The 13928-nt window shown below is 43.0% G+C and overlaps 2 protein-coding genes across 2 annotated transcripts; one reads left to right on the top strand and one right to left on the bottom strand.

Moving 5' to 3' along the window:
* The first annotated feature begins 3125 nt into the window (after positions 1 to 3125).
* LOC135515372 (somatostatin-1A-like) lies at positions 3126 to 12113 on the top strand. The gene is made up of 3 exons (XM_064939048.1): positions 3126 to 3257; positions 10503 to 10582; positions 12002 to 12113. Exons 1-3 carry the CDS (start codon positions 3126 to 3128, stop codon positions 12111 to 12113), a joined length of 324 nt encoding a protein of 107 aa, XP_064795120.1.
* LOC135516553 (thyroid receptor-interacting protein 6-like) lies at positions 5710 to 9383 on the bottom strand. The gene is made up of 9 exons (XM_064940905.1): positions 9185 to 9383; positions 8761 to 8897; positions 8411 to 8524; positions 7672 to 8244; positions 7416 to 7512; positions 7090 to 7259; positions 6730 to 6908; positions 5982 to 6102; positions 5710 to 5841 (listed from the first exon to the last, which is right to left on the bottom strand). The coding sequence occupies exons 1-9, from the start codon at positions 9381 to 9383 to the stop codon at positions 5710 to 5712; spliced, it is 1722 nt and encodes a 573-aa protein (XP_064796977.1).
* Positions 12114 to 13928: the final 1815 nt, after the last annotated feature.

The following is a 13928-nucleotide window of genomic DNA, read 5'->3' as shown; positions in this document are numbered from 1 at the left end:
GACCGAGAGACTGAATAACAGTTTCTATCTCAAGGCCATCAGACTGCTAAACAGCAATCACTAACTCAGAGAGACTGCTGCCTACTTGGAGACCCAATAACTGGCCCCGTTAACAAATGGATCACTAGTCACATTAAACAATGCCACTTTAAATAATGCCATTTTAATAATGTTTACATATCTTACAGTACTCATATGTATATACTGTATTTTATACCATCTATTGCACCTTGCCTATGCCACTCGGCCATCCATATATTTATCTGTACATATTCCCATTCACCCCTTTTGTGTGTTTTAGGTAGTTGTTGGGGAACTGTTAGATTACTTGTTAGATATTACTGCACTGTCAGAACCAGAAGCATTTCGCTACACTCACATTAACATTTGCTAACCATGTGTATGTGACAAATAAAATGTGATTTGATCCAACCCTGGAGGGTGCATCACTATTTTACACTTTGAGGTCAAAGTGACACTGGAGATCTAGCACTGACATTCCACAATTCCACAACAACGTCCTAATACACACAAATCGAAGTAAAGGAATGGAATAAGAACAGGCCTTTCACAAAGCACTTGTGGCTGGAGTGGCAATTTTAATGTAACTGTGCACCAGTGGCATTTTGCACTTCAGTTGTGTACACTTTGTATAAATCTTAGGAACAAATATACATAAAAGCATACTAAGTATGTATTACAAGTATATACTTACAGTATACCTAAAGTATACTTGTAACACATTCCAAGTATACTTTCAGTCAATATGAAGAAAGTGTAACACAATATATGTAATTTAGCAGACGCTAAAGCAATTTACATGCATGTATAGGTGTCTCCTAGCCAATTAAACTTGAGCGGAGTTGAGTGGCGACTAGTGTGGTCGTACTGGAGCTCTGACATTACATAAAATGTTGTTTAATCAAAATCGACTGACTTCAGCACCCAAAGAACAGCCCCCAATTACACTTTGTTAATGGCTTGAGAGCAGGCAGCCAGCAGGCAGAACACTCATCATGGTGTCTCACCATCCACGCCATCTGTGGCTGTAATGAAGCCGCTGTGAGTCGAGAAGCAGGTGTAGGTGAAACGTTTAATAAAACAACAACCAAGTAGCAAGTCAACATAACAGACGTGGAACACAGGGATAATACCAACTGAGGAAGGAACAAAGGGAGGGAGCTATAAAGGGGAGGTAATCAGGTCCAGGTGTGAATCATGATGATGAGTGCCAGGTGCGCGTAATGATGAATCCCAGGACCGGTGGTTAGTATTCCAGCGACGTCGCCAGCCGGAGGCTGAGGTGCCAGAGTTGACGTGACAGTGACTTCGTAGTAGGACTCAGTCACTGGACTAGCTAGCTAGATACTCTTCCCTACTACCAAAATGCAGCACCCACAATGTGCCAGAAACCACACCACACAATAGTAATTCAGGAGTAGCCTTATAACTTATTCCATACGATAATAGTCATCTGTCATCTCTTTCCACCTCTGCCTTCAGGCTCCTCTCCATCCTCAACCTCCGGACAGTTGGCATAATCAAATCAAAACATTGCTAGCCAGCTAACTTCTGTCTTGAAAACGTGCTAGATTCAAATTATTCAGACTATAATAACAAGCTAAATAAATAGCTAATTAGTTACACATAACGTTTGTAAGGGAATTTGCTATACGACCTCACGGTGCCACAGAACTCATTACGCTCCTCCTCTCTGGTGGATTGATCCACAATTTAACAACGCAATTAATAAATGCCATACACTATATGCTATCGGAAAAATAATAACTTGGCTGTGTTTGAAGTTCTTCGATAACAGAATATTGAACAAATATATATTTCAAATAATAAAATAGCATTTTCATTAGTTTATGTTATTGGGGCTTGAGTGGACAGTAGGCAGACCTTCCAATCAACATTTGAGTCACGTCATATAATTAGCAGCTCTGTGTGGGGCATCCAAACCACACATCATTCCAGATACACGCACCTGGGCTGGTGGGGCTAATCTCAACTGACACACACCACCACTGGGACTAGCTGAGAAGAACGTCAACACCTGGCTGAGAAGGACGTCAACCTCCATCCTCCTCTGGTAGCACCTTACACTGGACCAACACTAGACTGTGAATGAGTCTCAGATGGGGTGCCTTTACTATTCCCAATAGGGTGCCATTTCAGACAGGGCCCTGGTCAAAAGTAGTGCACTGTACAGGGAACTAATCACATCCCTGTATTGGTCCAAGTATGAGGTTTCTGTGTTATGCACTATAGCCCGTTACCATATATGTGATTGAATATTATCTGCTGTTGGCTTGTGTGGATGTATGTATGTGTTACGCAAAATAGCTGACTTGAAACATTGTTAACAGTTTCAAGGCCATGGGCCTTTCTCATGATGGAAAAATACAGAAGACAGGAGCTGTTCATTGAGTTGGGGGGCACATTCAGAGCGGGGTGTTGCGAGATCAAGAGGTCTTTTGTAAGATAACAGGAGCCAGGTGCGAGATAACGGTATCGAGCATGAGCGCATGGATGTTCTTCACAGCAACAGTTACATCTATCCACAGAAGCGCCAAGAGGCGGGGACCCACCTGAGCGCCTGCAATAGACTGAGCAAGTTTAAACCACGCCCAGTCTACTCTGACAGGCCGGCTCGGAAGCCGGAACTACTGTCATCAGGGTATATTATAATATTTCTGTCAGGAACAAGTCAGTTCTCTGTTTTGCCCTGCAAGGTGGGACAGAGAGCCCGTATATACGAAAATTGCATTTACCACTTATTGCTTAGCTAATAAAAAATACATAGTATACAATCGGTGACTCATTGTCATATTTATCCTGATACCAGATTTGAATTGACGCAATTCTAACACAAGGGAGGGTGATCCAAGGATGAGGGAAATCTATATTTTGAGGGCGCCAATGTTACGTGCAACTTCAACGGGCTGTGTTTTGTATGTGGACCAAACAACCTTCCTCTCAGATCCAGCCATTTGTTTTGTTCTCCACTCTAGGCTGGTTATTGTCGGACATCCAGTCTAAGATTATTGCTGCTGAATATAGCATTGAAGGACACAATCGATATACTTTTGAATCAATAGCCAAACATACGGACAGGGTAGATGCTGTGTACTCAGCTACAGGTTTTACTGGTTACTGGTGGCTCTGCTTCAGTGTTGCTAGCGAGGGTCAGCATCGCTCCACACAGAGATGTGCTAAATGCACTACAGAGAGCAGACACAACCAAGGACAAGGTGAGTGGTTGACTAACTTGTGTCAATAGCCTCATTTATACCTAGTTCTTACATGAGTCCTTTGTCCATTTCTTATGCACATTCTGATAGTGCCCACATTGTAGCCGTTCCAACGACACAATGGTAAAATGTTTCTCTTATCCATCCAGTGTGTCTGCATTGTGAACAAATGTCCCTGTCCCCCCCTGCATTCAAATTATTTGGCATTCTTTCAAAGCAATAATTATTTAAGTCAAATATTTATGCCAAAACTCAATGGTTTCATTGTCAAAATCCATCTACACTTGTAACATATCCAGATACGATGGGTGCCTACTTCCTTTGAAGGTGTTCAGGAAGATCTGGTCACGATCAGATAACTTTTGGAAGTCCACATGTTAGCGCGCCTCAACATCACCAAGCAGCCACTCTCCATGTTGGATCATTTAAGTTAAACTTCTTTAGGATTGGTGGGTCCCCTGCAGCACAGTTGAACTAACATCATGCTCATCGCATTAGCCTGAAGTTGTAAGTAACAAGAACATTTCCTAGTACATAGACATGCCTGATATTGGCCAAAAGATTACATTAAGCTAACTGCACTGTCCAATTAGTAGCTATTAGTGACAGAATAAAACACTATTGTTTGTGCACAGTTTTAAACATGAAAATTTAAAGTACACATTTGGGCAGTCTTGATACTTTTTGAACAGAAATGCAATGGGTCATTGGATTAGCCTTAACTCTGCACATGCACTGCTGCCATCTACTGGATAAAATCGAAATTGCACCTGGGACAGAACATTATGGCATTCTCTTGCGTTTCAGACAGGTCAAAAAGTTAACCTTTAAAGACCTATTTCTTACAATGTCACAGGTACTTTAAATGACTAGGTTGTCATGAGTAATAACACTGAATTGGTTGGGGACTAATACAGTGGTCTATCAAAAGACATACACATGGTGTAGTTTAATAAAATAGCGTTTATTGTCTTTGATCATACTACAAATCGGCATTAAAGAAAAAAATTAAGCTAATCATTCACACACCTACTTCATATGCAAGTCAAATTGTACAAACCTGCTCAGTCAATTCCGCTCAGACAAATATAATTATTCTGCAGTGGAACATAAAATTAAACAGTTACAAAGTGATGACCATTACCCTCAAATCACATATACACATCTTAGTGACAATAGCAGTAAAAATAAGTGAAAAATGCTGTTCAACACAGGGACCATATTGTGCTCATTGACCTATACGCTGAGAAGAATCAAATACTGATACACATGATACTGGACAAAGAACACAATATAATTGATTTTAAGAGTCTTGTAGTCAGAAGAGAAGCTTCAAAATATACTAGCAGTTTACATTAAAACAAAGACAGCGGGATGGAGAATCTCAAGGAGAAATTACAACACAATGTGTGAATAACTACAACGTCGCAGAGTTACTTAAACACTGACCAACAAAGCAAACTCCTAAGGCTAAGCTTACACGTGGCAAGCATGGAGATTCCCCTTTCTCAGTAAGACGAGCACACTTCACTGCGCCGCATTCATCTTCATATTAAAGTATAAAAATCAACCCAAGTGTTAAAAGGAAAAATATCTAAAAAGCACTTTCACATATTAAAAGATAGTGTTTGGACTGGTATTCAAGTAACATTCTCTGAAATGCAGTACCAGTTATGTTTACAAATCACTGTGCTGCGGAATAAAATATTTATGTTCTGACATGTGGTTCAAGATTTAATTATATTGACAGATTAATTTCTGTAGTAACATCCAATGAGATCAAAGCAATGTCAGTGATCTTGTTCGCTCTAATCAATCTAAAAATTCACAACGCACACTGACTACACCCACAAGCTCCACCATGAAAGGTCTCCAAACACATTCACTCCACAACCAAAAACACCTGTAATATATACTCAGATCACCGAAATACCTTGCATATGTGCACTTTGCTTATGAGGCAGTTCAGCACAGTTATTGACTTTAGTGGTATAAAGAAAATATATTTTCCAATACCTGGACTGGTCAGTTACCCCACAGCCAGGAAGACACAGTATTGCTCAATATCACCCCATTTTCCTACTTATCCTCCACAACATCAATATCTCCACAATGTCAATCCCATCGGTGTCTGGCAGGAGGGTGTGTGAGGGTGCGCAACATGCAGGAAAGTGTGTGAGACAATGTGCAACATGCAGGACAGTGTGTGAGATGAGCAGTGGTGCAGTCAAAGGTTTGAACGGGGGGGGATGCCCAAAGATAAGCCATGAGCTGATAAGTGGAGGGGGATGAAGTTGTTCTTCGACACTGATCTCAAGTCAGTTTAACATCTCCCCCTTGTTAAGGTTCATTCCAGATCTGTTTTTTTAGGTCAACTTCTACCCCAGAGCAGGTGAAAGTAATGGAAGGGTTGAGGGGGTCATTAGTTAAAGGTCAGAGGTGACTTAGTTGGTTAGCAGTCAGTTGAGATTTTGGGTGAGGGGTTCAGGATGTGCTGGGCGCTGCAGCCCTTACACAAGATGTGACCGTCCAGGGGGTAACAGCATCGCTCCTCACCCTCAGAGGACAGGAGCAGACCACACTCCTGGAGGGGACAAAGAAAATCCACATGGTCAATCCAGGAACACTGGATTAGGTGCAACTGAGGGGGTCTGTGTACATTTGTGATAGCCTGCCAACAGCATTCAACTATGGTGACCTGTTTAACTAACAGTGACCACTCACCTCACACACATAGCAGTTGACGTGGAAGTTGCGATCCAGCGCCACTATACTGATCGTCTCATCCTGGCCCGGTCCGGGAATGATGGCCTGGCCACACACTGAGCAGCGAGGGGCAAACTTCCTGTGTAGGACAGGAAGCACCAGTGTCAACACTAACAATAAACAGATATGAGTCTATTGGACAGACTGTCTAAAACTTACACTCGTAAAGTGCAATTTAGTTTTAGTCATGAGTATTGGACAGATATCTGATTGTTGTGCTAGTGTTTCAGTTGATTGCCTGCCTAAAGTAAATCAGTGGCGCAGCAGTATAAGGCACTGCTTTAGGCGTCACTGAAGACCAGGGTTTGAGATCTGTGAGGCGGCATACAATTGGCCCAGCATCATCCGGGTTAGGGGAGGGTTTGGCTGGCACGGATGGTCTTTATCCCATAGTGCTCTAACAACTCCTGTGGAAGGCCGGGAGCATGCACGCTGACACGGTCACCAGCTCTACGGTGTTTCCACCGACACATTGGTGCAGCGTGCTTCCAGGTTAAGCGAGCAGTGTGTCAAGAAGCAGCGCGGCTTGGAAGGGTCGTGTTTCGGAGGACGCATGGCTCTCGCCTATCCCGAGCCTGTACGGGAGTTGCAGTGATGGGACAAGACTAACTGCCAATTGGATATCATGAAAATAGGGGTAAAAAAAATAAGTACAGTCAGTATCTGCCACCGAGTACTGTCAGTGTGGTCTATCCGTGTTTCTGACCTGTGGAAGTCGTCTATACAGTGGATCTGGGAGGTGGCGTCCACTGTGAAGGGCACGCCGTCCAGGCAGCAGCCACACACAACACAGTTGAAGCAGCGCGGGTGGTAGGCATTGCCCATGGACCACAGGACACGGTCCAGGATGGGCTTGGAACACATGCAGCAGCGCTCTAGGACACTCTGAGGGGGGAGGGAGGGGCAGCACAGGTTCACAGAATAGTGAGACTGAAAATCTAACAGATACGGATATGGAGAGATGTGGAGATCACCTGATGAATTGAGAACACTACTAAAAGGAAAAGTAGAACAAAAGAGGGAGAAAAAACTTCTCAATACAAAAAGAGGTCAGTGAGCCACTCACAATGTAACAGCTCCTGCAGTGGCTCTGCTTGTCAATAGCATAGAACGGTTGCCCCCGGAGATGTGCCTGGCAGGTGACACAGGTGAAACAATCCACATGAAACACCTGCTCCATGGTGATACAGTCGCTGCCGTCATCAAGGACTTTGTCGCCGCAACGTGCACAGCAACCTGGAAGTATGGAGGGAAAGGGGAGAAGCGAGGAGACAAATGGGAGGGACATATTGTGGAATTTAAATGAGTTGCCTAAGGGGAAATTATCATGTAAATAACAGTCCAGTCAACACAAAGGACATACAACTTTATTAGAAAGTAATCAAAACATACCAAAGTCTTCCTCTGTCGGGGGATGATTCATGTCATACACAAACTTCTTAGTGGGCTGGACCAACTCTTCCTCTGGCCTCGGAGCTGCTGTCCCCTGCTGGACAAATATTAATATTTTCCAGAAAAGTCTGCATAGAGATTTTACTTTCCCATTTAGATCCGTGAAACCAAGCGACTGGAGATACAAGTATTCAACAAGGACCATAGTTTACCTTAAAAGACACCACAAACAGATGTTTGAACTCCAGACACTCACCTTGCTGGGCTGATAGGCGGAGCTTGGTGCCGAGCCTGACTGGTGAGTTTCTGTGACTCCATTGGATGTGGGGCACTGGGTAGCTCTCCCTCCAAACCCTGTGGCACTCCCCTTGTAACCCCTCTCAGAGTGCAGCTCCTGGACTTGGGATGCAGGGTGGGGAGGGAACCAGCCCTGGGGGCCAGTCTGATTCTTGGACGGGGACCACAATGCATGCTGGCGGTGTGGGGGAGGGGTGTAAGCCTGCCCAGCTTGCCTACCGGTCTGAAAGTAGGTGACAGTTTGGGCTGTTTTGACCTGAAGACTGAAACTTGGGCCAGTATGGGTGGAGGCGGTATTGTAGGAGGCAGGGACAGGCTGGGGGTAGGATTTGGAGACCTGGGTGTTGTCATCTGGCTGGGGGAAGTACTGGAAAGCCTGGTGGGGATCACTGGGGTTCGGGGGTGTAGAATGGTCCGTGGACTGAGGTGGGAAACCCATAAACGGCTCTCCCTGAGATGGGGCTCCTGACTGGGCTGAGGGTCTGTAGTGGTCCCCCAAGATGTATTTGTTGCAAGGCACATTGTGGTACAGCTGCGAAATAATGGATAATCATTTTATGCATTCATTACAATATAACTAACCAAGGCATAAATATCCAGAGGATGCAGTGAAACACTTTCAGACATGAAAATACACAAGTCACATGTTTGAGGAATCATTTATTCCACAGTCCAATGTAGTTAGTCAGGTATCCTACCTGTGTCCCGTTTAGTGCATGGCTGTCCTGATCAGCCAGCATGCAGGCGAGTGAGTCAATCTCCGCATCACTGCTGGAGTGGTGTCCAATCAGCTTCTCAGGAGTGACCCAGTGCTGGGGAAAAAAAGATGGATGCCTTCATAAATAATGTCAGATCAGGAGGAGATGGATAGGTAAAGGAAGTGTAGTAATGCGTTTGTCCCAATACATTTTATTTGAATATTCTGAGCAATCAGGCTTCATAACAATTTTACATTACTACAAATCTTTTGCCTGGAAACTACACTAAACACCAGAGAACTGGATCAAGACAGCGAGCATTCCAGGCTACAGAAGCAATTACAACCTACCATCAACTGGTAGCGTTCCATGTGAAGGTTCAAGGATTGGTCTTCATCGAGACATTGGGGAGGTGGTTGGTAGTAGTGGTCATTAGATTTAGGGTGAAACCCTGGGTCCTCTTGGTGGTGGTGCTGCATGGGCCCAGCTGTAGAACACATACAAAACAGTGCACTTTACATTTACAAACAAGACTTAATAACCACCAGGTACACACTTAACATTAATCACATGAAAAACATTTATTTACGTCAAGAAATAATCACCAAAGGCTTTTATGTACTCAGTAGTGTGTCAGGCCCAACGCTCTACTCCAAGGCTTGAGCTACAGAATAACGGACTTCTGATTTTCACAATAGTCTATCACAAGTTCATAATAGCAAGGTTTCACACAAGACAAGCCCAGTGTAATGTAAGGCCCACCACTGTTCTTACCTGTGGGACTAGTAGCTAAGTACCTAGTGGCCATTCCTCCTCCTCTGTTCTGGTCATAGACCACATACTTGGGCCGGGTGTCCGAGGAGACCTTCTTGGGCAGCTGTCTGTACACGGCTGGTCCAGAGTCAGACATCTGGGGGACGGGTCTCTCCGGACTACCAGGAGTCTTCGGAGGCAGCCAGTTAGGACCAGACATGTCAGGGTTCTGAAAAAAAAAAGGTTGTCATGATTAAACAGTTACACTATAACAAACCACTTACATGTTGGTATTAAGATTCTCATAATAAAAAATAAAGATGCACTAATATGTTCTGTCACTGCCACACCAACATACTTGCTAATTGCATATTTAGGTCAGAGGTAAGCACTGGATATCCAAAGATGCTTCTACCTGGATTTCTTATGTCAACTCACATACGCAGTTAAACAGGCTTATAGTTGAGAAGCAGGAAGACAGCGACACTCCCAACAATCAGGGAAATCCAGCAGACAGAGACAAAAGAGTATACCACAAAGCAGGTTCAATGAGTTAAACAGCTAACTTGCCTAAATAGTCAGAAAGAATGGTTATTCTTCGGAAAGAACCTTGAAATGGGTAATGGGCTGATTCAGAGATTCCCTGGGTGCAAGTTTTTATTTATACCCTAGCATTACACAGCTGATGCAAATAATCAAAGCTTGATGAGTCAGTTATTGGAATCAGCTGTGTAGTGCTAGGGCAAAAGCCAAAACATTCACCTGGGGGCGGGGCATGACCGTGTTTGGGAAACCCTGGTCAATTGACTCAATAACCGAAAGAACATATCTAAGTTTAACTTCCTTAATGAACCAGAAATTTCTGGTTGTTTATCAAAGTTACCTAGCTCATTGATCCAGCTATGTAGTATACCACTATGTTCCACAGAGTGAACCAACACACACACTCAAAAAGCACGCACAATCCCACAAGTGCGAGATCTATGGCTTGTCCCACAATGACAAAGGATGCATGTTAGAACCAGGTATAAACAGGGAAAGTGTGTATATTGTTTTTATTCATTCTTGAAAGATTTTCTGTAATATTGTCAACTCAAAAGTGATACCATTTCAAGAGGACTGGTCAGATTAAATGACCATAACTTGTACTTGTTAAATGATTTCATGAAGCTTCTAATGTCTTGGTCCTTGAATAACTGACAGAAGTGGTCCCATGAAAACCCATCATGTTATGGAGTCTAGCAACAAAGAAGATCAAATATACATGGCCATATCCATGGTGCCAGTCAGGTAGTGGTTTCTGTAGTTGTATTTTATTCTATTGTTTTCTACTCTACAGGACCTCTCCCACATCCTCCTGCTGAAGATGTTGGACCTGATGACCACAGCCGTGGGGGAGAACAAGGTACTGCTAGACATTTTTTATTTCACCTTTATTTAACCAGATAGGCAAGTTGAGAACAAGTTCCTATTTACAATTGCGACCTGGCCAAGATAAAGCAAAGCAGTTCGACACATACAACGACAGAGTTACACATGGAGTAAAACAAACATACAGTCAATAATACGGTATAAACAAGTCTATACACGATGTGAGCAAATGAGGTGAGATAAGGGAGGTAAAGGCAAAAAAAGGCCATGGTGGCAAAGTAAATACAATATAGCAAGTAAAACACTGGAATGGTAGATTTGCAATGGAAGAATGTGGAAAGTAGAAATAAAAATAATGGGGTGCAAATGAGCTAAATAAATTAATTAAATACAGTAGGGAAAGAGGTAGTTGTTTGGGCTAAATTATAGGTGGGCTATGTACAGGTGCAGTAATCCGTGAGCTGCTCTGACAGTTGGTGCTTAAAGCTAGTGAGGGAGATAAGTGTTTCCAGTTTCAGAGATTTTTGTAGTTCATTCCAGTCATTGGCAGCAGAGAACTGGAAGGAGAGGCGGCCAAAGAAAGAATTGGTTTTGGGGGTGACTAGAGAGATATACCTGCTGGAGCGTGTGCTACAGGTGGGAGATGCTATGGTGACCAGTGAACTGAGATAAGGGGGACTTTACCTAGCAGGGTCTTGTAGATGACATGGAGCCAGTGGGTTTGGCGATGAGTATGAAGCGAGGGCCAGCCAACGAGAGCGTACAGGTCGCAATGGTGGGTAGTATATGGGGCTTTGGTGACAAAACGGATTGCACTGTGATAGACTGCATCCAATTTGTTGAGTAGGGTATTGGAGGCTATTTTGTAAATGACATCGCCAAAGTCGAGGATTGGTAGGATGGTCAGTTTTACAAGGGTATGTTTGGCAGCATGAGTGAAGGATGCATTGTTGCGAAATAGGAAGCCAATTCTAGATTTAACTTTGGATTGGAGATATTTTGATATGGGTCTGGAAGGAGAGTTTACAGTCTAACCAGACACCTAAGTATTTGTAGTTGTCCACGTATTCTAAGTCAGAGCCGTCCAGAGTAGTGATGTTGGACAGGCAGGCAGGAATCAGTTGAAGAGCATGCATTTAGTTTTATTTGTATTTAAGAGCAATTGGAGGCCACGGAAGGAGAGTTGTATGGCATTGAAGCTTGCCTGGAGGGTTGTTAACACAGTATCCAAAGAAGGGCCAGAAGTATACAGAATGGTGTCGTCTGCGTAGAGGTGGATCAGAGACTCACCAGCAGCAAGAGCGACCTCATTGATGTATACAGAGAAGAGAGTCGGTCCAATAATTGAACCCTGTGGCACCCCCATAGAGACTGCCAGAGGGCCGGACAGCAGACCCTCTGATTTGACACACTGAACTCTATCAGAGAAGTAGTTGGTGAGCCAGGCGAGGCAATCATTTGAGAAAACATGGAGGCACTCTGGGTGAGGTCGGAGGTGGTGCGCCAGCTACCCCTCAACCAATGGGAATGCAAGGCAGGATGCCGGAACTTCTATTGGAAGACCTTCACATCATGTTAGCCCGCCTCCTCACCATCACCAAGCAGCCCCTCTTCTTCCAGTTGGATCATTTAAAGACCTATTTCTTAGAATGTCACACAGGTACTGTAAATGACAACTACTTATTTTGTTGCATTGTTTAAGACCTAGAATGTTGGTTATGTTTGACCTCAAAATCAAATAAACTTCAGAAAACATTAAACTAATTATGGTGCCTTTCCATAGGTTGTCATGTGTAATAATACTGAATAGGTTGGGGTCTAGTACAGCGGTCTATCAAAAGACATACACATGGTGTAGTTTGATGAAAAAAAGGATGGTTTATTGTCTGTGGTATGATCAATTGGCATTAAAGGGGGGGGGGGGCTAATCATTCACACACCTACTTCTAACTTGAGTCAAATTGTACAAACCACCTGCTCAGTCTATTCCTCTCATGGATAAATATGATTATTCTGCAGTACTTTATCAATAGGATGCTGTGGAACAAATTTACACAGTGAAAAACAATGTGATGACCCTTACCCTCATAATCACGGATAAACATCAACTTTGTGACAATAGCAGCACAACAGGAGTCAAAATAAATAAGTGAAAAATTAAAAACTTACAGGGCTCAAAACAAGGACCTTCGTATCATTGTGCTCATGGACCTATACTCTTAGAAGAATCAAATACTGAAACAAAACTTGATTCTGGACAAAGACAATATAATTGATATTTTAAAACGGTCTTGTAGTCAGAAGAGAAGCTTCAAAACCAAATCATACTAGCAGTTTTTACATTAAAAACAGATGACAGCGGGATGAAGAATCTAAGACACTTTCAACACAATGTGTGAATAATTCAAATGTCAGAGTTACTCAAACATAGCCGATAGTGCTTTGACAGGGATTAGCAGCACAAATCATACTCCTAAGGCTAAGCTTAAACAACAACCCATAATGAACACAAGAGGATATTCTCAGCCCAAGTGGCCAGTATGGAGAACCCGGTTTCTCAGTAAGACAATGGCAAGCATACTTCATTGTGCCTTATTCCTCTTCATTGTAACATATCAAATCAACCCAAATGTTAAACAAGGAAAAATATCTAAAAAGCGCATTCACATTTTAAAAGAGGGGTTTGGACTGGTATACAAGTAACGTATTCTCTGAAATGCAGTACCAATTATCATTATGCAAAGAACTGTTCTGTGGAATAAAATATTATGTTATGACATGTGGTGCCAGATATCATTATATGAAAGCCTGCATAAGGGCTATCGAGTGGTGCAGCGGCCTAATGCACTGCATATCAGTGCAAGAGGCGTCACTACAGTCCCTGGTTCGTTTTCAGGCTGTATCACATCCGGCCGGGATTGGGAGTCCCATAGGGCAGCGCACAATTGACCCAGCGTCATCCGGGTTCGGCTGGGGTAGGCCGTCATTCTAAATTAGTGTGGTTAGAGTTAATTAGTAAAATTGAAAAGGTTGCATTTAAAATCAAAACTAACATCAAAGCATTAACTTCAGTGATCTCATTCTCTAACCAATCTTTCTTACCATCTATTTTCTAAAAACTCTTCACTGCACAACACTGACTACACCCACTTGGTCTCCAAACACATTCACTCCACAACCAAAACCACCTGCAATATGAACTCAGGTCACAAAAATACTTTGTTTATGAGGCAGATTAGCACGGTTATTAACTTTAGTGGTATACAAAATATATGTTCCATTATCTGGACTGTTACCCCACAGCCAAGAAGACATTGTATTCCTCATTATCCTCTTCCTCAATATCACCTAATTTTCCTACTTATGATCCTCCACATCATGAATATCTATCAAT

Source organism: Oncorhynchus masou, chromosome 27 (genome assembly GCF_036934945.1).
Source record: "Oncorhynchus masou masou isolate Uvic2021 chromosome 27, UVic_Omas_1.1, whole genome shotgun sequence".
Taxonomy (NCBI): domain Eukaryota; kingdom Metazoa; phylum Chordata; class Actinopteri; order Salmoniformes; family Salmonidae; genus Oncorhynchus; species Oncorhynchus masou.
This window is presented reverse-complemented; position numbering and strand designations above follow the sequence as displayed.

Coding starts and splice junctions, on each gene's coding strand:
- LOC135516553 (XM_064940905.1), bottom strand. CDS start 9,383: ATGTCTGGTCCTAACTGGCTGCCTCCGAAGACTCCTGGTAGTCCGGAG. Junction 7,513..7,671: donor CCGCCTATCAGCCCAGCAAG/GTGAGTGTCTGG, acceptor ATATTTGTCCAG/CAGGGGACAGCAGCTCCGAG. Junction 7,260..7,415: donor CCCGACAGAGGAAGACTTTG/GTATGTTTTGAT, acceptor CCATACTTCCAG/GTTGCTGTGCACGTTGCGGC.
- LOC135515372 (XM_064939048.1), top strand. CDS start 3,126: ATGCTGTGTACTCAGCTACAGGTTTTACTGGTTACTGGTGGCTCTGCT. Junction 3,258..10,502: donor CAGACACAACCAAGGACAAG/GTGAGTGGTTGA, acceptor TCTACTCTACAG/GACCTCTCCCACATCCTCCT. Junction 10,583..12,001: donor AACAAGGTACTGCTAGACAT/TTTTTATTTCAC, acceptor CATTTGAGAAAA/CATGGAGGCACTCTGGGTGA.